Below are 25687 nucleotides of genomic sequence, written 5' to 3'. Positions count from 1 at the left end.
ATGCTGCAAAAAGAAAAAACACTTGCAAAAAGAAAAATGCTGCAAAAAGAAAAATGCTGCAAAAAGAAAAACACTTGCAAAAAGAAAAATGCTGCAAAAAGAAAAACGCTGCAAAAAGAAAAATGCTGCAAAAAGAAAAACACTTGCAAACAGAAAAATGCTGCAAAAAGAAAAACACTTGCAAAAAGAAAAACGCTGCAAAAAGAAAAACACTTGCAAAAAGAAAAACGCTGCAAAAAGAAAAACGCTGCAAAAAGAAAAATGCTGCACAAAGAAAAACGCTGCAAAAAGAAAAATGCTGCAAAAAGAAAAACGCTGCAAAAGCACACAAAGCACAACGGAAATGGGAAAAAAGACAACGGAAATGTTTCTGGGGAGACAATAACCGGACGGACCAGTTGCACGAACCAAAACGTATGTATGGCTGTATCCCAATTCAGGGACTGTTTCCCAATTCAGGGTCTGCAGCCTTAAAGTACGCAGCCTTAACGGTCCTTAAGGGCCGCACTCAAAGACCGCTGAGGCCGGCTTGTAGGCTTGTAAGATGGGACGGTCTAGCCTCCGTCGCGCTGCCCAGGTTGCCTAGCAACCATGATACTAACAGCTGGAAACGTTTCATACAGCTTTGTTTGACAGAAATGAAGGAGAACATATTTTGTACATTTGTTTCTACATGAGCTTTGTGTGATTCGATAAGTATCTGAGGCTGATGATTTTTGGGCTTCATTTCTGTACTGAACAGTCATTTAAGATTAGCTAGTAAATAACAATTAGCTCATGTTGTTCATGAGACTAAAGTCATCTCACTTTGGTAATGTAAATATAATATGGCCAATATTTTATTAATCATTATTAGTTATTACAGCAGTGAACATGAACTCTGTGCCAAACACTGAGCTTCAGTAAAGATTCAAGTTGCATTTATTTATATTTCCTATCACCTTAAATCTTCACTCAAAGACAAGCATCTTTGACAGTGTATATATAGATGTATTATATATAAGAGACAAATATTGTTTTTTTTAATATGTTGGCATTACTAAATTTGGCTCAATGCTTATATATGTGTGGAAGAAGCAAATGTACAAGCTGTGATAACTGTTTCTGATAGAATGAAGAGTAGACTGATATATGAAATATTCCTTTATTGGGTGAGAAAATCAGAGCATGTCATAACTGCTTTAAGTCACACAGAATAGATATCAGAGCCTTAAACAGGCTGACTTCTGCTAAATGGGTCAAACTGGGCAGAAAGTATACAAACACATAACATCCTTATAGAATATGATGTAACACTATAGATCAACTTACCTCAGACTATATAAAGCATATAAACAGTTACAGCAATATGATGCAACAAACACAGCAGTGCTACTAATCCAAAATACTCAAAGCTTCATAGAACTGAAACAAACATTTTTTTTTAGCTCCATTCTGCTGCTGATACATACTTTAGGTTTCTGAATATTAAACTTGTTGCTGCCTTTCATAGTGTGTAACTTGAAGGCCCTGAGTACTTTCTCCCACACTGAAAACACTGGGATGATAACATTATTTGAACATTACCTAATAAGACTGATTCAGGACAGACAATTAGTTATGTTAAACTTTCCTAGCAGTCCTTCACAAACAGGGAACAGTCTGTCTATTCTCTCCATCTGTCAGCTGCTGCTGGCTCTTCCTCCTCCTCTTCCTCACACACTGCTGAGTTTGTCCTGGTGGATCATCAGGGGTGCAAAGCCTCACAGATGATGTGCAGCAGTGGGTCCCTCAGTCTGTCCTCACTCTGGACACTTGCAGTTGTCACACATGGAAATCAAATGTGTGATAAGCTGCAGGATTCAAACACAAGTGTAACTTATAAATACATGTTCATACTTTTATTCCACAATCAGAGAGAAAGAAAAAGGGAGAGAGTGCAGGACAGACAGACAGGTGACAGTCTCAGGTGTATACACTACTACAAAACAGCACAAGAGAAGGAGGATTTAGTGTTTGTGTTATTACGAGTGCTAAACAAGAAGAGTTCCCAGATGGTACAGTGGACACATGTGTGACTCCTGTGATTAAAGCATCTTTCTTTCAGCTTAACGAGTGAACCGTCAGCTCGTTCAAACACACGTTAAACTCCGTTTGGCTCGACACCACCGAACAGAGGCAGCAATATAACATAGCGAACATTAACAGTGCAGTGAATCCTGCTTGTGCCGTCATATTCAGGACTGCAAACCGAGCAGCATCACTGACTTTCAGCTTGTTGTGTTTGTGGATATATGACTGACTTTAATTATCCACAAAATCATCAGATTCTCTGTAAGATTAAGGTCGACTATCTAACGGCGTACAAAGTAAAGGCTTTAAAACAAAGTAAATGCTGAAAGTACAAACATCGCTAATGTCACATAACTTTGCCGGCATGTGGCCAACAGTAATGTTTTAATGTTCCTCATTATTAAACATTTGCACATAAATAAGTGACATAATATTCAGAACTTACTTTTGAAAGTTTACTCTTTGGCCGCTCCACTTCTTTGAAGTGTCTCCCAGTGCACTTGTTAGCATGTTTTGGTTCGTGCAACTGGTCCGTCCGGGTATTGTCTCCCCAGAAACATTTCCGTTGTCTTTTTTCCTATTTCCGTTGTGCTTTGTGTGCTTTTGCAGCGTTTTTGTTTTTGCAGCGTTTTTCTTTTTGCAGCATTTTTCTTTTTGCAAGTGTTTTTCTTTTTGCAGCATTTTTCTTTTTGCAGCATTTTTCTTTTTGCAAGTGTTTTTCTTTTTGCAGCATTTTTCTTTTTGCAGCATTTTTCTTTTTGCAAGTGTTTTTCTTTTTGCAGCGTTTTTCTTTTTGCAGCATTTTTCTTTTTGCAAGTGTTTTTCTTTTTGCAGCATTTGTCTTTTTGCAAGTGTTTTTCTTTTTGCAGCATTTTTCTTTTTGCAGCATTTTTCTTTTTGCAAGTGTTTTCTGAAGTAGCAGTCCGTTTGGCCTCTCAGGGCCACCGTAGATGTCTATTGAAATCTAATGTTCATTTCAGTTCTGGAGAAATTTATAATTCTTCTAATGTTAGTGATACTATTTTTATTCAATCTAATTTGTATTGATAAATAATGCAGCACATAAAGAGAAAATGTGTCACGGTCCTGGGTCAGTTCGACCCAGCATTTTGTGTTTCTTATGTTTTGGTTTCGTTTTGCATTAGTTCTTCTCTGGGGATGCTGTTTTGATTATAATTACGTTCTGTTTCTTTAGCTGTCTGATGATGATGATGATGATTATCATTGTTTGAGTTCTGTGTTATATTCGTTCTGCCTTAGTCTGTGTCTTTGTCTGTATATGATGTCACCCCGTCTGTTTATGAATCTGTTTAGTTCAGCGTCTTGTCTGGTTCCCCGTGTCTGAGTTTCCTGTTTTATTGTGAAGGTCGGTGTCTTATGTGAGTGTGCTCAGTTTACGTTTCCCCTGTCCCGTCAGCTCTGAGTTCTCCCAGCTGTGTTGCCCTCCTGTTTCTCATCCCCTGATTACTGGGGTGTGTATTTAAGCCCTGTGTGTTCTCCTGCCTGTTGCCGGTTCGTCTGTGTTACTCCGCGTCAGTCTGTGTTCCACGGTGACCCGTTCCTCGTCTGCGTCTCTCTGCTTCTCGCCCCGTTTGTATGTTCCCAGGTTTGTCATTTAGCTTTCTCCAGTTTAGGTCCTTTAGCTTTGTCTTTCCTCTTGCCTGTTTTGCCACTTCCCCCTTTGTAAATAAAACTTCACTAGCATTTCACCCACTGCTTGCATCTTGGGTCCTCCTTCCTCCAACACCACACGGCTCGCCTCGGCAGCCGTGACAAAATGTGTGAACCCACACAGTAGCTTACAGGTCACAAGCTTAAACTAAGCTTCCGTTTTTATTTTTCTTGTTAAAGTTAAAACAAATTAAAACCGATTGTCTGCCCATCAGCACCCTGACAGCTGGATAACACAGAAACACTCTCACATTACAGAGACATTTGTAGACAGAAGCACAGACCACAGAAACTTGATGGGCAACAGCGAAACAGGATATAAAACTCACCTCTGAAACAACCTTAACTCCAACACTCTGTGTATGATCAGACACCAAAGGCCGTCAGCTTTGTTATGAGGTCTTCATTAACTCTCCTGTAAATAAATTATTTTCTAGAATTAAACTAGTTTCTCTGCTCCTCTCTCACTCTGTCTCATCCAAAATCACTTTTTTAGACATTTAAAGCTTCAACTGAGCAGAAACAGCTCAAACACATAATCTGTTGGAGAGATCCAAGACTCCTGAATGTTTTTTTTATTTTGTTCACACGGCACACCTGTGGTTCTTCAAAGGTGGAGAACAGCACCAGAAAAGCAGAATCAGTCAGATTAGGAGTTAGAAATGAAAGAAAGAACTGAATTTTCTCTGAAAGTGACATCACTGACTTCTCAGTGTGTTTATGGAGAGCTCGTATAGAAAATGTGTCAAAATTCAGACTTTCTGGTCTAATTTTTCTTTCTTTCTTTTTTTATTGGTAGAGAGAGTCAGTCAGCATAACTATGAAAGGCTCTGGATTTAAAAGCGAGGAAATGTGAGAGATAACTGACAATGATTCAGACTGCAGAGATCCTGACAGCTGCACCTGATCACACCTGTTTGCTTTAACATCTCTGATCAAGTTCAACAATCAGGACACCAGATAATGTTCCTGTTCTCACTGAGTGTGATTCATGAAGATTAAAATAAAACAGTTTCACCTCAAGTTTCATTTCTGAGGATTTTAAGTTTACAGTTAAAGATAAATTCTGCTCTTTAAACAGTTTAAACAGTTTCTGGATCCACAAACACTTTATTAGTCTGAGTTGATCCAGATGTAACTTGAAGGAGAAGTGAAAATCAAACAGGGATGTTGGAGTTTGTCTGATCACCTGATCACTGACAGGAACATGTGAACCTTAATGCAGAGAGTTTTGTTTCAGTCAGTAAGAAGAGCGAGTCATCACGCACAACAACGATAAATCAAGTCTTTGAAGCAAAGAGAAAGCTTCCATTTGAAACGAGGAGATATTAGGAGTAAGTATTTGATTGTTTATAATATTTTACTCTATCAGTGTGTTTATGTTATAGTGTGTTTGTTTCTACTTTATTTGAATCTTTTTTCTTTGTGGATTCAAAGGCAGCAGCTGTATAAATAAAATAAATGAGTGTTAGTCTGTTACTGGGTGCAAAGTATAAAGCTACTGTGTTTGCACAGTGAGATTGAACAACAGTAATATGAGCAACATTGTCTGTTTCTCCAGATTTCTGATCAACGATCAGTTTGGGAGGTTTTTCCTTTCTGGGTGAAAATCTAAAGTTTTAATGTTATGTGTAAAATGTTGTGGGTTCAACGGTCAGTGCCTGGGAGGCTGGCAGGGCAGCTGGGACCAGTCTAGTGGTTATGCTCGCCCTATTTTAACAGTTTGCTGGAGCCTGAGGGGTGAGCAGAGGAGTACTGAGCTGTAGAGAGTTGGGCTGAATAACCTGCTGCTAAGACGCTGTCAGTCTGGGTCCTTGTTACACAGTGTAATAATCAGGATCATGAACAGGATCAGATGTTGTAATGAGTGAATGAAGTTTGACTGTAGATTTTCCTTCTTCTAGCTGTACTGACTGACCTTTGACCTCATGTGTTGATGTCTCTTCTCCTCTGTCTCCTCTCACAGGGAGAAGATGATCTGCAGGATCCTGCTGCTCATCATCCTCACCTCATGTGTCTCTGGTTAGTTTACAGCTTCACTTTATGAACTCCAAATAAATCTCAACAACAGATTTGTTCCAGTTCTCAGTGTGTCTGCTCCTCTCTTTCCCTCTCTGTCTCCACAACAGGATCATTTGTAGTCAATGTGACACAGACCTCCTATCAGGCAGAGGAGAACCACAACATCACACTGGAGTGGACGTTCACCACCAAACCAGACAGATCAACCAAAACTCTCAACATCCTCTGTGAACTCTTCATCAGTAATAATAACGTTTCAGTCCTGTATCATGTTCATGAAGGTGTTGAGGTGTCACAGTCTCAGGATGCAAAGTTTTCAGGACGAGTCCAGAGTGACAAAGACGCCCTCAGAGAAGGACGAATCAGACTTCAACTGTCCAGACTCAGGACTGATTACTCGGGTCTGTACCTGTGTGAGGTGAACACTGATTATGGCTTCAGTGTTGGAAGATGTCGACTCAACGTCACTGGTGAGATGAGTGAAACTTTAAAACATGAGGTTAGGTCATATTTTAGTTGAACTTTAGGATAATAAACTTTGGTGAATAGATTTTTTGAACTTTCAGGATAAAATAATATTTTCTGTCCTTTCCTGCAGCTGCTGAGACCAAACATCAAACTCCAACAATGAACCCACAGACAGAGAGTCGAGGAAGCATCTGTTGTGTGTTTTTGGGTGGCATGTACACCTATGAACCTATATATCTATCTGCACTGAAGATATATGCTGTAACCTTCATGTAGACTCTTAAGCACAAGCGGTTTTGCCTTCACCAGGGTTTATTAAGGTGGTACAGTAACAGGGCAGTTAATGTAAGGGGAGAGTTTACCACTGTCCAACTTCCCCAAAGTACACCCTCAACGTCTTGGATACATGCAGCACAACCAAAACATTCAATTTTTTCAATTCAGTTTTATTTATATAGCGCCAAATCACAACAGCAGTCGCCTCAAGGTGCTTTATATTGTGCAGTAGATTGTACAATAATAATGCACAATAATAAAACATGTTTCTTTAAAAACAGCAACAATGCGACAGAAGTAATAAACACATCACAATAAAATCGCCTTAAATATCATTAAAATACTATATAGTTATATATAAACACATATACTATAAACCTACACTGGAATGTTTTTATATATGAGAATCACCATGTTAAGCCTGTAACCTATGTAGTTAGGTCAAGTATTATTTACATGTATATCATAAGATAATGCCACTTGCTGTGTGAGCACCTGTTGTTCTGTACTGCTTGTTTTAAGATTTATTAATTAGGATTAATGTTTGACTATTTTGTGACCTATTGTGATGAGGCAAAGCAAAGGGTTAGTCAATGGTTGCCCATCTGCAGATGGCCCTTAGCCAGAGTCCTGACCAGCCCCTTGCCGGCTGTTTTTGGCTGGAGGACAAGTGGGAAGTTACCCAGCAGCAGGGGCGGGGTTACTGGCCCCTATAAAGGGGGGTCAGAGGAGACCGGGGCTCTTCTCTTTCTATCTGTCTCTGTGCGGCTCTGCTGTCTGTGCTTACAGCTCTACATCCCGGGGTTTGCTTTGCTATGTGTTTTCTTGCTGTTCTGTTTATGTACTTTCTTGCTTTTCATATGATTCAGTCATTAAACTCTGTTCCACAGGATCTTTGTGAGTGAATTGATTTTAATTTGATCTAAAAAAACAAACAAACAAAAACACTTCATCTCTATATCATTGGTGGGATAAGGTTATCACGTTGGCTTCAAAATTTGTGACCTGTCAGAGTGTTGTGTTTCTCAGCTCAAACCAAGAAGTCTGTGCTGCATCTTGTGGTCCAGCTTTGGCCCTTTTCCACTAACAGATGCCAAAAAGTTGTGGTTTTTCAGTCCTGTTTGATCAGGCCTGCTCCTCGACGGGCTTCCCACAGGGATTGGCACTCTGGCACTTCTTATTTATCCTACACACAAATATGTGGCAGGGGGCGGTAACACCACCTTGTACCTGCTTACAGTCATTGGGTATTTATTCGAGAGTAAGGCATGAGCCGACACAACAGATCTGTGGTGTGTTTCATCAAGAATGAGTAGGAACTGAACTCTGAACTCCCCTGTGAGCAAAGTTTGTATGAAGTGTGTCAAATGAGCCGGAGACCAGGTTTGTGTTTCACTCAGCTGATTTTAAAACCTCCTCTCAGACTCACTGCATTACAAAAACAAAGATTACTTTCTGATTTTAAATATCTTCATGGTTCATGGAGAAATCTTGTGTTGAGTTCGAGTTTTTGTCCAGAATGTTAATTTGTCTTTAATGAGTCTACTTCCTGTGAGTTTAGTTAGTCCTGTTAGCTTAGTTTTGATATAAATGTATGCAACGTTCTGGGTGTGTGTGACATTAATGTAAATGATGTTTTTGTGTTGTTTGTATGCAGTGTGTAAAAAGAATAAAGAGTGTGAAACCAGAAGCTTGTTAAATTACCCCAATTCTTTGATCTTTAGGCTAAATTCTCTTTATTCCATACAAACACTTTGAGCATTACAAACGTCCGGATGGGAGAGATGGGCAGGAGGGTGTCCGGCAAAATCTCGAAGTGTCTGACCGTTTCTCACATTCTTATATTCTTATAACTTCGGCCCCCTCCAAAGTCATAAAAACCTAAACATCCTCATTCTTTCTCTCAGTGAGCCTACGTTCCAACCTTGGCTTCCTGTGTTTCTCCTCCTGTTTAAAGTGGGAGAATCTCCCGTGCAGTATGTTCTGTTCTCTTTGTAATCAGAAAAGCAAGGCCATGATTCTCTGCAAACAGCATTTCTTATAAATCAGCAGTTTAATGCATCATAAAACACTCTTATTAGCAGAGAGAGAGATAGAGCGACACACTAAGCTGTGAAGTCATTAAAATGTCTCAATAAAAACAATCAGAGGGTAAAGGAAGTAAACTTCCTCTTTTTTGTAATTTTTCTACTTTCAAAAGAAAATGTGAATTGCAGCATCAGGTGACGTCAACATCTCTGTAGCCTGCTGCTCTAATACTGCACCGCCATAAAGAAAATAGAAAAACACATCCAGGTTTTGATGAGGTTTTTTCTTTTCCCTTTTTTATTCTCTCTGATGCTTCTGGTGTGAATATCTCATAAACAACAGGCAGCAGGTTCACTATGACCCAAACTCCAGACTCAGTAAACTCAGAGTCAGGAGAGGATCATTTAAAATGTTACAATTGGTCAGAAGTAAAACATGAAGTGTGATCAAACTCGATCTTTTTATAAAGAAGCAAAACAGTTTTTTCTTGATATATATATAGAAATATTTAAAATTTATTAAAAATAAAATCCAATGTAGGTTTAACCTGATGCCAGCTTCTAGCTGAGTTTGACTTAGTTTGTAGAACAAACCTGATGACACAAAAACCTAAAGTCAACCAAACACATCCAAAGTTAGAGGCTGTGAGTAAAAAACAAAGCAGACTGAGCCCCAAATCAGCCAAAAATGTGTGTAGTAAGAGCGGTCTCTTCTCTGTATGTTTTACTTTATCAACTGATTTATTGTGAGCAACACGAATGTTAACAGAGGAAAAATCATTGCAGTCACAGCTTGTTGTCTTTAACAGTCTCAGTGTTTTTCTTTCCTTGTTTGTGTGAGAATTTCTCCAAAACATGCGATGATCATGATTACTGACAGTCAGGTGTAAAACATAGTTTTGTTTGCAGTTGTGTCTTTTTCTTTGTACCAGTTTCATCAAGTCATAGCCAGATTGGCCAGCAGGTGTCACGGTGGAGAAGGTTTCAGACACTTCAATAAAATTTCTGCACAAATGCTTCAAATGCTTCAGTGTTTCATGAAGCCTCGCTTTGCCCATCACTAGTAAGCAGGCACCCAATGCTGTTACTGCCTGCTGCACACACCATCTTTTCTCAGATCGACCAAACTGTCCAACCTGTAGATGTATGTGGTTCATTCCTATGTGTCAGTATAAAAATGACTCACTGAGTGTCAGAAAGACAAGTTTGCTTCTCGTCTCCACTGCAAGTGAAAAACAAACTGCAGAATGTCTTTAGTGTCATCAGTCCAGCTATATTAAATCAATGTGATGTTAAATTTTGTCATAAGAAGCAGTCGGAAATGTTTTCATGTAATTTGAAAGCTTTGGATGTTTTATCAAATAATTTCAGAATTTCTGGAAATCATCTAATTTTCATTTTTACTCACAATTTATTCGAAGCTTATTAATCATTTATATTTTACTCTAATTTTGAAAACTTGATTTTATTAATTTTAAATCATGTCAAGGTCTGTGACCAACTGTTCATGTGTTTGTACTGGTTGTTTCTGGTTTAAGTATGTTGTTGTTGTTTGTGGCCCTGCCAAGAGGGGACACTCTTTTGAAATGAAGACAAACACAGCAGTTGGAAATCTCCAGTGTTGTGTTTAACTGTAAATTTTACATTTTAACTCCTGAGAAATGAAACTGAAGACATGAACTTGAGGTGAACAGTTTGTTTTATTTTAAAACATACTATTTTGACATCATCATCATCATGATTAATCAGTGCCCGGTGATCAGTTATGTTAAAACAAACAGCTGTGATCCACAGGGTTTTTTTTACATTAGTAATTCCTTTTGTGCATAATTTTATATTGTTGTTAATAATAAATTAATCAAAGCAACAAAACAACCTGAAGAGCCAGTTGGGAGCCGAAAGAGCCGGCTCTTTTTAGTGAGCTGAGCCGAAAGAGCTGGTTCTCTAAAAAGAGACGGAAATCCCGTCACTACTGTGCTCAGTCGCTTAGTGCCTGAGCTCGGATCATACAAAAAATTAGGGGGAATTTACGCACAGTCGTAAATTCCCACAGTGTGCGCTATGTCCTTCAAATATATTGTGCAGTTTTTGCTTTATACAGTTGTCAGTCAGGCATCTAACTATGAAAAAAACTAGACTCCAAAAGACCCCGGGCTTCTGAAAAAAAAACACCCGAGCAAAAGAGCAACATCACAATAACATGGCTGCAAAATTTAAACACCAACAGGCCTCCTGACTTCCTGCAAAAATATCTAATGAATATGAAAAGGAAAACACATGTTTATTCAATAACAGTGAGACTGACACTGAGAAAAGCGCTATGTAAAAATCAGTCCATTTACCATTAGTGCATAACTGGTTTTGATTTTAGGTCCAGGACGGCATCAAGTGTAAAACTCAGCAAAATCAAACATGTGGAGCCTGCCACTGTCCCACTGTAGTGACCTCTTCTGGCAACAGAGGAACAAGTAGCTTCTCTCTGTTTTTTGGGGGTTTTTTTTATTAAACTGACAGCCAGTTTTCTAGTTTTCCATTCCCATGTATATGTGAGGGTTTGCTTTATTTAGATAAATTAAAAGTTTATTGTTGGTAAATCAAGGCCATCATGTGAACATATCCTCCATAATTTTACTTTTTGGTTAAAGGTTACAAAATGTACTCTAAAGGTATTAAGTATAATAACAAGCATTTCCAGGCTGAGGGCTGCTCCCAACTGAACCGTAAAAAAATAAATAAGGAATAGTTCGATTTTCTTCTTTTCTTTTTTTAAATATCAGTTTGCATGTTCACAGATACAACAGACAAATACAAACAGTTTGTGTCACAGATTTTATTCTTGCGATAAAATAAAGTATAAAATACAAATTGACACATGAAGTGTGCATTTACACTAGAGATTTCCAGCACGTTGTCATCCCAACACGTAACATACCAATGCTATGTGACAAATCATTGGTATGTTGTGTGTTCAGAAGCTTGAGAGCCATTTGGAATGAATCTATACATGTAAATGTGTTTTACATTCTGATGAATCACTTTGGAAAACACAAGGATTAGGGCTGGAATGAACGGCTGGAGCCTCTGCTCTAAGCATATGTTACTGCCGCAAGCGGCATTCTATTTAATTCAATTGAGAATCCAGAAGAGTACCTTTCGGATTACTATGAGTTGCCTCGGGCTGTGACAAATTGGTGGTATGTTATGTGTTGGGAATGAGAATGCTCTGAGATTTCACTGCCTATTATTAAAAAAACTAAACTACACAAAAAACTCCTAGTTGCTCAGGCATCACCATACTGCAGGATCCAGAGATGCATTTCACTCGCCATCCCAAAGATAAACTTAACCTTTAACAGATCAAGTAGTTTCAGTAGATAAAAGTTTAAAAAATAAATAAACAAAACACAAAGTCAACATTTATCTAGAAGCATTTTTGGTACAAAAATGAAGCTCAATAGAATAGAATAGCTCTTTATTGTCATTGTACATGTATTACTAAATTATGGGTGCTCCACACTAATGTGAGAATATGTCTTGTCGCAGTAAGTTCACTACTCTGAGTCGTCACAGAGAGAGACACTGGAGCCAGGTGACCTTAACTGAAACCCAGCATATAGTGCTTCAGTGAATTTGGTGTTGAAGGTGTGCAGGTGGATCAGTGTGTCAGAGAGGACACTGTAAAAGGACACAGTGCCTGCAGGGTAGTCCACATACACTGCTAATTTGTGAGAGACAATCGAGGAGGGGACAGCGATCACTATTGATGTGTAATTGGAATTTCCAAAGTAACCATCATCATCACTGCAGTAGAGACTCCAGGACTGATCAGTCCTTCCAAGCCTGCTGTCATCGCCGTCTCCTTTCCGTCCAATTCCTACACTGGCTACACTGATATGAACCTCTCCTCTCCACTCGACCTCCCAGTAACAGCGACCAGTCAGACAGTTGGTACACAGCAGCTGAGGCCAGTGATCAAACCTAAGATCATGATCAGGGTACAGCTGGTCTTCTTTCACATGTGTGACCTTCTTGTTGTTGTCAGACAGTTTGAGGTTCCTGTGTGCTGTGTTTGGATCCAGCGTCAGGTCATGGAAATCTAAAGGGGACAGTGAGACACAGTGCAAATGGTCTCTCATAAACACGTTTAACTAGATTTGCATGGTTTTCATGTTAATTTATGAAGAAGATCCGGTATGCAAAAGTTTTTGATTTTTTTTAAGAGTGTGTTACCATCAGAAATTGGTTTTTAGTTAGTAAGTAAGAACCTATGGAACTTTTTTGTAAAATTCGTGATAAAATATATTTGGCAGAGGTACAACTAAAGTGTAAAAAAATGTGAATACAGTACAACATGGTGTAAATTTTGTAGGAAAACTTATACATCAAAAATACTTACATTTCCTTAGACCTGGTCTCATCCACTGTACTCCTCGAGGCTCCACACTGAAAGGAGAACTTTATCTTTTAGTGTGAAAACATGCCTTTATATTGTCTGATTAAACTTTTCTAGAGAAATAATCTTGTTTCATTTTATCCCATAATAAAATGAAAATGATAATGCACTTTCAGTTCTATGGTTTTATATATCAAAGTAAATAAAAAACAAACAAAAAAAAAACATCTGGTCTGTACAAGGTTCTTAAATGACCTAAATACAACCTGAGGAAATTGAAAGTATTTAGAGATGTAAATAAAAAGCCAAAATCCTCTATAAATGACACCGTGTAAAACAGTTCACACTTGTAGCATCCGCTTAGCAATGAGCAGGAATTGAATAACTTAAGAGGAATACTTTTAAGAAGAATTCTTAATTTTGTCACATGACTATATCTGCTCTGGATAAACAACAACTACTTGCTTCACTTTTTTTTCTTTACACTAGGAAAGTCAAAATTCTGTTCCAAAGATTACAGTGGTTCTGCATTTATTGGTGTAATGGTATGCGTAAGCTCCAGACTGAGATGTCTTGATGCGTGCTCAATCATCAAGGTAAGTAAATCCTAAAAGGTTGATTCTGTTCATCTGGATGTAACATTTTCAGTGGGAAACCCCTCACAGCCTATTGTTCAGATGTGCTAGTTTCAGTCATTATGCATTGAACTGTTTATAATGTTGGGGACGGAAAACCTGCAGTCAGCTCAGATTAAAGAAGTCACTTGGATGAGTGACAAAACGTTTCTCCCACTGAAAATGCTACGTCCAGATGAACAGAATCAACCTTTTGGGGCTCCAGACTGAGAGTAAGTCTGGGAAGACAATCTGACCCAAAACTTTGGCGTGTAAGGCAATACATCTGGTAATAAAGGGAAAATGAAACAAAAGGGTTACATAATATCAAAACTTTGATTCTGTTTATCTGAACGTTGCATTTTCAGTGGGAGAAACATTTGTCACCAATTCATGTGACTTCTTCAGTCTCAGCTGACTGCAGGTTTCACCAACCTTATAAACAGGACATTTGCACAATAACAGAAACCAGCCCACTTGTTCTAGTGAAAAACATGGGGAACAAAGCAGGAACGAACTAGGTGTGATCTGACAGGAGGAAGCAGAACTGCACACACTGAACACAGGACTTGAGATTGTCAAAATAAAACAGGAAACACACTGAGACACAGACTAAGAGACATAGGCTTGACAAAGGGGCCGGCAGAGAAAACAGACAGGGATGGACATGACAGATTGGGTAGAAAGGATGGAACACAAGGAAAGAAACATGGGAACAACTAAGGGAGATGAGGCCTGGAGGGAGAGAGCGAGAGACAGAGAGGGGAAGAGGGAGGGACACAGGTCAGGCAAAGAGACATAACGGCTGAGGAAAAGACACTTGGATGGACATGGCAGACAGAGGAGACATGGAAAGAAACACACGGAGGGGAAAACAGGAAAAGAAAAGCAAATGAAACACAAAGACATGACTGGGGGACACATGAATGAACTCAAAGACATTGGGAAAACTAAAACCCAAACCTAAATCATCTTAATAAAGCAAAGTGTCAACAATCCCAAAATAATCTCAAAACCCTGCATCGCAGACCAAGAACTATGACAAAGGCACTTATCAGAACTTGTCAGGGTTAAACACATCAAAACCTCACTTAGCTATTGTGACACCTACAAGTGTATGGTCACAGTTGTAATCTGCTGGAAGCCTTTGTTTCATTGCGGTATTGCACTTTTCAGTTGAGGTTATGAAGATGTAATTGCGTGGCATCGCCACAAAAGGCGAGTAGCTGTAAGTGCGACAGGCCATTGCAACGCTCCCTTACCTCAGTTGAGGAAGAGCCTGCAGAATGAACACAACTCATGTCTCCTGTCTCTACTTTTCTGTATGAAAACAGGTTAGTAGTTTGAGTTAACTAACTGTGATGCACATATAAGAGCAAGAAACCTTTTTCTGTCTTGGTTTAAAGGCCACAACTGTTGTAAAAAAGTGTGTTTTCATAGAACACTTGTAGTGTAAAGAGGTGGTGGATCTTACTACATATGTTTTATTTTGTAGCACATGTAGCTCCGAGATATACTTTTAACCTGACGTTATTAGAAGTTTTAAAGTTGATGATTTCAACATAACCTCGTTCTTACTCATGTATTGCTAAATGTAAATAGACTGGTTTATATTGACTTTTGGGCAACTACCGAATATGTTTGTTTATTGTTTGCAAATATATTGTTTAATCTCTTAAGGTATAAAGAGTTTATAACAGTAATAATAAGCAGGTTATTTGCAGTGTTAATATTACTGCACAGACATATTGTTGAAGCTGGACAGCAGCAGGATTTAGTTACAGATTTATTGTAAATAAGGAGACTGATATAAGATCATTATTTTGTAGATTTATACTTGTGGAAAAAACAATACGACCAAGTGGGTTTAACACGTGAACCTGATTGAATGTGATGTTTTTTGTGTATAAATGAACAGAAAATAATGGTATAAAATTCTGTGATTCTGAGACAAGGATGAGCCTGCGCAACTTATCTCTACTTTTCTGTATAAAATAGACCCCATAGAAGGCCTATAACACTATGGTCATGTGATGTTGGTGTTGTGAGCCACACTTTAAAGCGGTGTAGTAAAACAACTGAACTTCAGACGATTGACACAGTTTCAAACAACAGTATCAAGGGTCCCAAGCTGTTTGTTACATTCTCCCTCAAGCTGTGTATTCCTCCTTGTGTATTTCTGTATTTCCTGAGCAACTTTAATTTGTATTTTGTTAAGCTCAGCAATAAAGCTGCCTTTTAATCACCTTGTTTCCCATGTCCTACATTTTGGGTCTAACTAATCTTGCCACACAGCCAACCTTTACACACAATGAGAGAGGCAACACTCGTGGGCAATGATGATGAATCCTGATGGGGTGTGATTGGGGTAAATACCTCAATCTTTTATTGAAATGCACAATCTCAATTGTCAACCTTAATGAGGGTGCAAGGTCATGCAGTCATAAGGTTGTGGGTGCCTATTTCATTTGACTTTAAACACTTTTTGAGGCCTAACTCATCATGATCCCAGCTTTGTTTATTTGTTTTTATTCAATTATTCTCTCAAATCTTGGCAGTCTGGAAACAAAGAAAATAATCGATCTGATACAGAGCAAAAACTAATTTGAAAAAAGTCAGTTTTGCCTCTGTCTTGAATTAAAGGTTAAGGTAAACTTAGAGTTAAGGTTATCACTTAGTTTACTTTTTTGTCCATAATTGTATAGATATATTGTAGATAGGCAGGAAAGTGGTGAGAGAAAGAGGAAAAGACATGCAGCAAAAGGCGGCTTGAACCCAGGCCTACTGCTCTCCGGCCATACGGCATATGGTTGCCTGTTCACCCACTGAGCTAAAGAAAATCAACAAGATGACCACTTATTGTGAATGATATCACAGTATGCAACTGCTTGGCAAAGACTGTGACAGCTGGAATATGCTTGAGCACCCCCTTTGACCAGCAAGACAAGAAAATGTTAGAGATGATTGATTTTGTAATTTTGACTCACAGGTGAGCTTTTAACTGTGATTGGTTCTGAGTCATTCACCCACACAGTTGCCCATTTGACAGGACATACAGACTATATTACGGGACATCAGGTCAGTGGTTACATTAAACTCTTAAATGACTTCAAGTAAATATCTGCTCTTCCTTACAAAATGTTGGAGAAAAAATATATTTTCAGCTTTATTTCCTGTTTTCCTACCAGAGTATGTCCAGTTTCACATGTGGATCCTCCTTTAGAGCAGACAAAAGCTTCATTCCTGAGTCTGCTGGGTGATTAAAGCTCAAGTCCAGCTCTTTCAAATAGGAGGGATTGGAGCGCAGAGCTGTGGCCAGAGACGTGAAGCCGGTTCCTGTGACCTGACAGCCTGACAGCCTGCAAACACATACAACATGTCACATCATTGTAAGGAACTGCTCTGAATTTGATGATGCACATGCAGTCGAATGAACAGATTCTGATTTCAGTTCGTTGTTTAAAAAAAAGGGTTTTAAGGACTTTAAAAACATTGAAAAGATATTATTACATTTTATTTTGTACTATGATGGACAGACATGAAGAAAGTTGTGTTTTTGTGTGTGTGTGTCTTTCTCTTCTACTGTTCTCTTTCAGAGCTTACACCAGAACAGAAACAACATCTTAAATCTATAAAATAATGACAGTTGTTGTGAAATATCCAAATCTCCTGATACAAAGCATCAGCTAACCTGAGAGTTTCCAGCATACAGTGAGGACTCCCGAGTCCAACACAAAGCAGCTTCACTCCTGAGTCCTGGAGGTTGTTGTTACTCATGTCCAGCTCTCTCAGTCTGGAGGACTGGGAACTTAAAATTGAGGAAAGAGCTTCACAGCTTCTCTCTGTGAGGTTACAGCCGCTTAACCTAGAAACATATCAGTATATCAGTGAACTTTGCAACCTTTTCAAATAAATACTTTAAAGCAATCTCTTGCCAGGATTAAACTGGATACTTACTGGGCTTTCTTACAGGCTTTGACTACTGGCAGCAGCTGCAGAAGAGCCTCTTCTGAAGCTGAGTATTTCCTCAAGTCAAACACATCCTGACCTGTTTCTGATGACAGTAAAATGAAGACCAGAGCTGACCACTGAGCAGGAGAGAGATTAACTTTAGACAGTTGTCCTGAACTCAGGTGATGCTGGACCTCCTTCACTATAGAGTCATCATTCAGTTCATTCAGACAGTGGAGCAGATTGATGCTTTTCTCTGGAGAGAGAGCGCCATTCATCTTTTTTTTAACATACTGAACTGTTTCCTGATGTATCTGTAAACTGTTTCCTGTTTGTGTGTGGAGGCCTTGTAGGAGATCCTGATTGGATGGCATCGAAAGACCAAGGAGGAAGCGAAGAAACAAGTCCAGATGTCCATTTGGACTCTGTAAGGCCTTGTCCACAGCACTCTGGTAGAACTGTCTTACTGAAGACTCGTCAGTCTGCACTGAGGCTGTTTCTTCTTCTTCCAGCACGTTGATACCAGAGTTGGTGAATGTCAGATTGACATGAAGAGCAGCTAAAAACTCCTGAATGCTCAAATGGACAAAGCAGAACACCTTCTCTTGGTACAGCCCTCTCTCCTCTTTAAAGACCTGTGTGAACACTCTTGAGTACACTGAGGCATCTCTGACATTAATGCCACACTCTGTCAGGTCTGATTCATAGAAGATACGTTTTTTTTTCTGCAGCTGATCAAACGCCAGTTTCCCCAGTGCTTCAACCATCTTCCTGCTCTCAGGACTCCAGAGAGGATCTGTCTCAGCTCCTCCATCATACTTGATGTTCTTCAGTTTGGTCTGAACCACCAGGAAGTGAATGTACATCTCAGTCAGTGTCTTGGGCAGCTTTCCTCCATCCTGTTTGGTTTTTAACAAACTCTCTAGAACTGTAGCAGTGATCCAGCAGAAGATTGGGATGTGACACATGATGTGGAGGCTTCGTGATGTCTTGATGTGAGAGATTATGGTGTTGGCCTCTTCCTTGTCTCTGAGTCTCTTCCTGAAGTACTCTTCCTTCTTTGGGTCAGTGAACCCTCTGACCTCTGTAACCATGTCTATATACTCAGCAGGGATCTGATTGGCTGCTGCAGGTCGTGTGGTTATCCAGATGTGAGCAGAAGGAAGCAACTTTCCCCTGATGAGGTTTGTCAGCAGCACATCCACTGATGTGGACTCTGTAACATCAGTGAGGATCTCAGTGATGTGGAAGTTCAGAGGAAGTCGACACTCATCCAGACCATCAAAGATGAACACAACTTTGAACTTTTTAAAGTTACAGATTCCTGCTTCTTTGATTTCAGTGAAGAAGTGATGAATAAATCCCACTAAGCTGAACTTTTTATCCTTCAGTAAATTCAGCTCTCTGAATAGGAATGGAAAAATGAACTGGGTGTCCTGGTTGATCTTGTCTTCAGCCCAGTCCAAAGTGAACTTTTGTGTCAGGAGTGTTTTCCCGATGCCAGCCACTCCTTTGGTCAGGACTGTTCTGATTGGTTTGTCTCTTTCAGTCAAAGCTTTAAAGATGTCTTCACACCTGATTGATGTTTCTGGTCTGTTTGGTTTCCAGGAAAACATTTCAATCTGTCTGACCTCATGTTCAGTGTTGACCTCTCCGGTCCCTCCCTCTGTGATGCAGAGCTCTGTGTAGATCTCATTTAGAGTGATTCGGGTTCCTGGTTTAGCGATCCCCTCAGAGACACTCTGGAACTTCTTCTTTAGGTTACATTTAAATGTTTTCTCACAAAGTGGATCAGGATTTTCTACAGGAAAGCACCAGAAACATGAGTGTTATGATTATAGAAAATATGACAATTTCATTGCTGTAAAGACTGAATTTATGAAGAGAAATCCTCTCACTGCTCTGCAGACAGTCAGCCAGCTCCTCCTGTTTCATTATTCTCAGGAAGTTAACTGCAAGTTTCAGAAATGCCTCTCTGCTGCTCCTTCTCTGCTTCTCTTCCTCACTGTCCAACACCTCCTCTTCATCCCTCTGACACTCTGAATAATCTGGATTCAGATCATTCTGCATCTTCTTTAGCTCGTTCTTCACAAACGTGATAATGTTTTCCTCCAGCATCTGGAAAATAAATGACACAACCTGAATTAACGAAAATCAGATCTTCATTGTAAAAATCATTTTTCACAGATTTGTTTTGTGTGTGTTTTCAATTTAACAAAAATACCCTGTGCTTACGTTAATTTTACAGGAAACAATGAAAAAATATATAATTAAAAAACCCAATTAAAATAATTATTTTAGTTAGAAGTCAAGTTTTGTACAGGAAACAATAAAATAATAACATAAATTAAATTAAATAATTTTAAGTACTGGGTTATTTCATGGTAAATTTTTCCATCTTACATCTTATGTACCTTGTAGTTTCCTGCAGATTCCACGTAAGTACAGGGTACTTGCACCTTATTTTCAGGCTGTGTTATAAAGTTATGCTGAAACTTTGTTTTGAAAAGTGTTTTATAAATAAAAATAAAGTAAAAAAATTAATTCACTGTTGAATTATTTCTGATATTTTGCCATTATTTTATGATGAATATTGGACTGTGCAACATAATTACAAACAGAGGTTGGTGTACATGTACAAACCTTAAATACTGAGTCCAGATCAGTTTGATGCTGCAGACTCTCCTGATCAGCTCTGTGGAGACATCATGAAGACATTAGAACCATTTTGCACATAAATACAAGCCAAAGATTTCTTCTTCTACTGTCAGATGATCATCCTGATTAAAACAAACGCTACTGTGCTGTAACAAACCTATTGTGTCAATTTATAGACTTATCTATTTATTCGTTTTTTGGACTCCACTAGTCCAAAACTAACAGGTCAGTGATGGTTCTGTACCAGTGTTCTTGTAATGACCATATTATGCATATTTGCTGCACATTGGATCATCACATTAAAAAAAGTCAGATTCGTGTAGATGTGTTGAAGTGTTTCATTTTAAATTTGACATTTGTGTCTTTAAAAATACCAGCAGCAAGTGAGAGAATCTTACAGCAGCAGCTGAAGTTTTTTTCCGAGTAAAAAAACTTATAATACACATAAACAAATCATATGATGACACTTTGAATCAGCCTACACTCGGCTACATCTGTGGTGTTCAGTGTCCAGATGCTGAACTACAAAAATTATCATCTTACTACCTTATAATCCATTTTGTCTTGTTATTTAATGCAGGTCATATAAAAAAGAACCACTGGTGAAAAAAGTAATGTCAATATTAAGGTTAAAAAAAAGATTTGCTGTGGTCTTTATCAGTCTTGTTGATGATTGTCATGGTGATGGTGTGTCACTATGAATTATGAGAATCATTTAATATTTCGAGAAATCCAGCAGCTCATACTGTGACAGCCAGCAGCACACAGACAGCTGCAGATTATTTCACTTTCCTACGGAAAACTGGCATCAGACTGAAACTCTTATTTACCAAATAAATAGTCAAACTGACTGATGACACATTCCTGCTGATTACCACATACATTAATCAGTGTGATGCCCAGTGCAGGGAATGCAGGACTGTTAAAATAGATTTATTTTTCTTTTAAAGAAGCAGCCTCTTTAATCTCTTTAATCTCAGGACTGAGGCCAGATGTACCGCACAGCTGTAAGGTAAATGTGAAATGTCTTACTTCTCAGCAGAAGCAGATTTAGTTCCTTTAAAGTAGATCATGCCATCCTTTGACTGATCACTCTTCAAAGACACACAGCTGGGTCCAGGTTCAGGTTCAGGGGCATCTGGTGTCTCAGTGATCCTGGTGAACAGAGAAAAAGACCATCAGACAGAGAAATTACATTTTTAGCCTTCAGACACAAAAAGTACTGAATAAACTTGGAGATAGTCACAGTGATAATATTACAGTAAGGCTAAAAAGTATGACACTCTTCACAATGTACTCTTTAGTCTGTTTGTTTATCCTGCTGTCTTTTCTTCTTTTTGTGAACAAAGCTAAAAAAAATAAATAATAAATGACTAAAACAAACCTTCTCACTGTTTACTCATGGAGTTAAGATACGTTTAACATTTTGTTAACTCTTACCTCTCATCAGGAGTCAGTTTCCTGCTTTTAAAGTCAGGACGGTCTTTCTGTGGAGATCTGCGTCCGGTCTCAGGCTCAGGAGAGTCTGGTCTGAGCAGTGAGGAAAAGAATCAGACAGGGCTATACATATGCAATTTTTTAATCTCCAGGTGGAACATATGCTGGAAAAACTTTGCAGGGTTAAATTGAATTAACAAAAACAGAGAGCAGATTTTTTGTTGAGAGTTGCATGTATGAAATCATTTCTGTTTTTGTTCTTTTAGCAGTGAAGATAATGCGATAAAGCATGCATCAAGAAGATAATGTGAGGTTTTGAGTGTGATACCTTTCCATGGTGGTAAAAACCTGCAGTCACCTGATGGAAGAGAAAAGTGAGAATAAAACACAGATTTTATTTTCTTTTCTGTTGATTGAGATATTTGATAGCGACAAGGTGGTGACCTGTTTAATTATAATAACAGTTTTATATTTTATTTTATTTTATTTTATTTTATTTTATCGTTTGTTAAAAAAAATTTGAAACAAAGTGAGTTTTTTTTCTGGCAATCAAAGAGTCAACAAACAATCATTGTGATGATTAAACTTTTTAAAGAGGAGATTAAATAGAAAACAAATAATAAAAAAAAAACATAAAAAACTTACATGATATAAATCAGATCAAAGATTCACGGATTCATCATCTTCCTGAACACTGTCTGTCTGCAGCTCTTTGCTGTCTGCACTGGTATAAGATCTGATTCGGTTCTATCTCTACTAAGGTCTTGTCTTACTTTCACCACTTTATGCTTCAGGAGTTTGAGTTTGTATTTAAGTAAAAGTATTTTCCTGCTACATATCGTAGATCACATAACACACATTTTAGAAACCATGCTCTTCTTCAGCTGTCTCAGCTTTTCTTTCATTCTTAGACTGTGTGTAACCACTGCAGGATTTAAAGAAACATCTTAAAATAATACAATAATAAAAACATTTTAATTTTTTTTTTTTTTTAAAAACAAAGAAAATGAAAATAATTCAAAGCTCACCAAATGTCCACCATCAGTGTGTTTTATTCTGTAGCTCACTTCCTTGTTTTTCTCTTATATGTTATTGTTTTGAATACAGGTGCTCACTGTACTGATGACACGCCTACACTGTTAGACTGGTTAAACTGGTTAAACTGGTTAAACACTGCCTTGTTCTGATGTTTTACTGAATTTCCTGCCCCTGGCTACTGAATTTCATCTATCAAGTAAAGGGTTTGAACAACTAAACATAAATTATGTAGTTACTAAATGGCGTAAAACATTTTAATTGAATAATAATTATGTTAAGAACTGTTGGGCTCTGCGTCCTGACAAAGTCAGAAATGATCCAGCCCTCGAATCAGAAACATGATAAACTACACAGAGAGCTCATCACCCAGAGGCATTAACGGTCATGTCAGAGCACATAAAACCATCATCTGATTGTCTGAAAACAGAAAAAAAAAACAAATTAATGGTTCATGTCTCACCTTTAGTCTTTTCAACAGAGTCTGTTCTGCCTGCAGTGGGAAACCTTCAGCCTCCTCAGTCCAGAAAAGAGGTTCTCAAAGGTTTTGTGGTCAGGAGCCCTGCTTTAAAGGACAACATTATCCCATATAATCAGCTGTTTCGGTCTTAGCTTCACATGATGATGTGCACTGACTGAAATATTTAACCACATTCACCAGATAGCTGAATGGCTAATAATTTATTTGTAGAAGGATAGAAGACACAGAATTACAGTAAAAATAAATGAAAGATAAAATACATACGTCTAGCCGTGTGTCCTTCTGTCACTCTGTGCCTGTTTCATCAGCCCTTACAGGACACAGGATGCACTCGGTGTGTATCTTCATATGCAAACACAGCTGCCACGCCCGGCTGCCTGGATCAGGTTACATCAGCCAGTTTGTTCCTCTGTTTGTGTTCACTACAGCTTCAGTTCAGTTTTCAGCAACTTCAAAGAAATACACAGTTATTATTGGGTTTGGTTTTATGAGTAATGTTTGAAGACAGCAGTAAAACAGGAGTAAAAAATAATAATTGTGTGTCTGTGTTGACCTTGAAACAAAAATATAATCCTCTGTAATAGGAACTAATATGAGCTCATACTTATGTGTCTCTTTGGCACACTTAGAAATTTTAATGGAGGTTAACTGGAAAATGTATTAATATTAATAATAATTCACTGTCCAACCTGAGGTCATTGGCTCAGAGTTTTATTGGCCCGTTTTTATTGACTTGTGAAAAAGATTTTGCTTTTATGGTTTTGAATATTACTGCAGTTTCATATTGTGTCACTTTCAATGTGGAAAATGTCACGAAACCCTTGAAATGAATACAGTCTAGTTCCCCCCATGCACCCTGTTAGACTCACCCCAGTTTGCTGCAGACATCACTTCTGTGTAAAATATGCCTGCAAAGTAAACATGTAGTAGGTTAAGTTAAAAGTTCATCTGCAGATTTTTATCTGTGTTAAACAAACAGTGGTGGATGGAGCAGCTACAAAGTTTCCTTTTCTTCATATCAGAGTCTGTTGTCAGGTGTTTCGATGAAGGAGCTTTTTCCAGTAAACATTTTAACAGTGATTACAAGAACAGAGCTGTTGTTCTCTTTCACTCTACCTGAGCTCACCATCTCAGTAACAGCCCCACTCTTTGGTGTAAACGAGTCTTTTTATTTGCTTTCTGTAACTTGATTTTTCTTATTTATTGTGGGCTCACTGTCCGTGTGTTTGTGTGTGTCTGTGTGCACAAACCTGGCCAAATAAAGTAAAAACAAATTCAAAGAATAAATAAGTTAGGGATTAAGAGTCAGAATAGTTCATTATGGAAATGAGTCATGAGACATCAGCAACCCTTATTTTTTTTTTTATATTTCCATTTTTTGTTAAAAACTGATTCAGTGCTACTTTCACTGCACTCCTTACACCGTTGCAATATTCAAAGATGCCACTAGATGGTGCACAGCACTCAGGAGGAACCTTAAATTTGTCAGAGAAGTCCTGAAGTTAAATCCTGCAGTCGAGTTGAACACGTGTTTTTTGCATCACTGTCTAGACGGTCGGTGGAATCTCATGTCTGTTCCTGCAGTTTCACTTTTGTTGTTGTTTCAGTTCCAGACTGAACTTTGAACTACATGATCACACAGTGGATTCTAAATTTTGTGCCAAAATCTGTTTCGAGTTTTCAACAACAGGTGTTTAAATCCACTGTTCCCCTGTTCTTTTTGGCCTGCCTGTGTTAGAGACTAAAACATGACACACATCACACTGGAGTGGGCGCTCACAACCAAACCTGACAGATCCTGGAATTATATTTTTATCTTCTGTGGAGAGATAACTGATCAAAAAATCTCTGTCCTGTATTATGTCCATGACAATTTGTTTGGGCAGAAATCTGGTTTCATTGAACACAACACGTTCACATCAACACCTATCATGTTCATGAAGGTGTTGAGGTGTCAGAGTCTCAGGAAGGACGAATCAGACTTCAACTGTTCAGACTCAGGACTGGACCTGTGTCAGATGAACACTGATTATGGTTTCAGCTCTTTTGTCAAACTGAGTCTGAGAAAAAAATGAACTATTTTTATTATTTCCTTTTCATTTGAAGCTAAAAGATGCCACCTAAACACACAAGATATCAGTGGAAACCCGAGGACGTCCTCTATTTAGTACATGAGGACTAAATTAAGTCAAATGATATAGACTTAAAACAAATGTCCATTACAGAGGACATAAATGCTGCTTCTCAGGAGGAAAAATGTGTCAGGTTTGGTGGTGAACATAAATATTTACTTCCAGCTACACTAACCCAAACCCCGACCAGATGGTGGTGCTCTAACCTTGCTATATAAAGGTTGCTGTGTTGTTCACTGGATTAAATCAAACTGAGCACACAGTCAGAAATTTTTTTCCTTATTTACTTTTTTTCGTTTCATTTTTTAAATTTCTACTTTTTTAAAATATTATGGTTTTATACCAAAATATGTTTTTACCCATTTTTTTCTTCTCTCATACATAAATATACATACATGCAAAGTTATTCCTAGTAACATGAAAAACTATTTTGTTGTCTTGTTTTAAAATACATTTCCATATATTTTAAA

At 38.3% G+C, this 25687-nt stretch overlaps 2 protein-coding genes across 4 annotated transcripts in view; both read right to left on the bottom strand.

The window, feature by feature from the left end:
* The window catches only part of LOC109194440 (uncharacterized), a 149648-nt gene that overhangs the window by 109647 nt on the left and 14314 nt on the right, over window positions 1–25687 (bottom strand). The window lies entirely within an intron of this gene.
* On the bottom strand, window positions 11010–23481 carry LOC100711258 (NACHT, LRR and PYD domains-containing protein 3). Of its 2 annotated transcripts, none has more exons than XM_019347729.2 (12): window positions 23350–23481; window positions 23068–23169; window positions 21898–21927; window positions 21573–21662; window positions 21165–21287; window positions 20118–20169; window positions 19373–19592; window positions 17481–19275; window positions 17215–17388; window positions 16709–16882; window positions 12913–12959; window positions 11010–12612 (listed from the first exon to the last, which is right to left on the bottom strand). In XM_019347729.2, exons 3-12 carry the CDS (start codon window positions 21903–21905, stop codon window positions 12068–12070), a joined length of 3228 nt encoding a protein of 1075 aa, XP_019203274.1. In that variant the 5' UTR covers window positions 21906–21927; window positions 23068–23169; window positions 23350–23481; the 3' UTR covers window positions 11010–12067. The 2 variants fall into 2 exon arrangements, with proteins under 2 accessions (XP_019203274.1, XP_019203275.1); XM_019347730.2 differs by having other exon boundaries at window positions 23068–23166.

The sequence above is a fragment of the Oreochromis niloticus genome, linkage group LG18 (genome assembly GCF_001858045.2).
Source record: "Oreochromis niloticus isolate F11D_XX linkage group LG18, O_niloticus_UMD_NMBU, whole genome shotgun sequence".
In the NCBI taxonomy this organism is placed as follows: Eukaryota; Metazoa; Chordata; class Actinopteri; order Cichliformes; family Cichlidae; genus Oreochromis; species Oreochromis niloticus.
Note: the sequence above shows the minus strand (reverse complement) of the source record. Positions and strands in the feature narration are given on the sequence as shown.

Excerpts from the sequence above, each read along its gene's own strand:
- LOC100711258 (XM_019347729.2), bottom strand. Across the intron at positions 19,276-19,372 it reads GGCTGACTGTCTGCAGAGCA|AAAATCCTGATCCACTTTGT; the intron begins GTGAGAGGATTT and ends GCTTTCCTGTAG. Across the intron at positions 12,960-16,708 it reads GTGAAACTGGACATACTCTG|TGTGGAGCCTCGAGGAGTAC; the intron begins GTAGGAAAACAG and ends TTCTCCTTTCAG.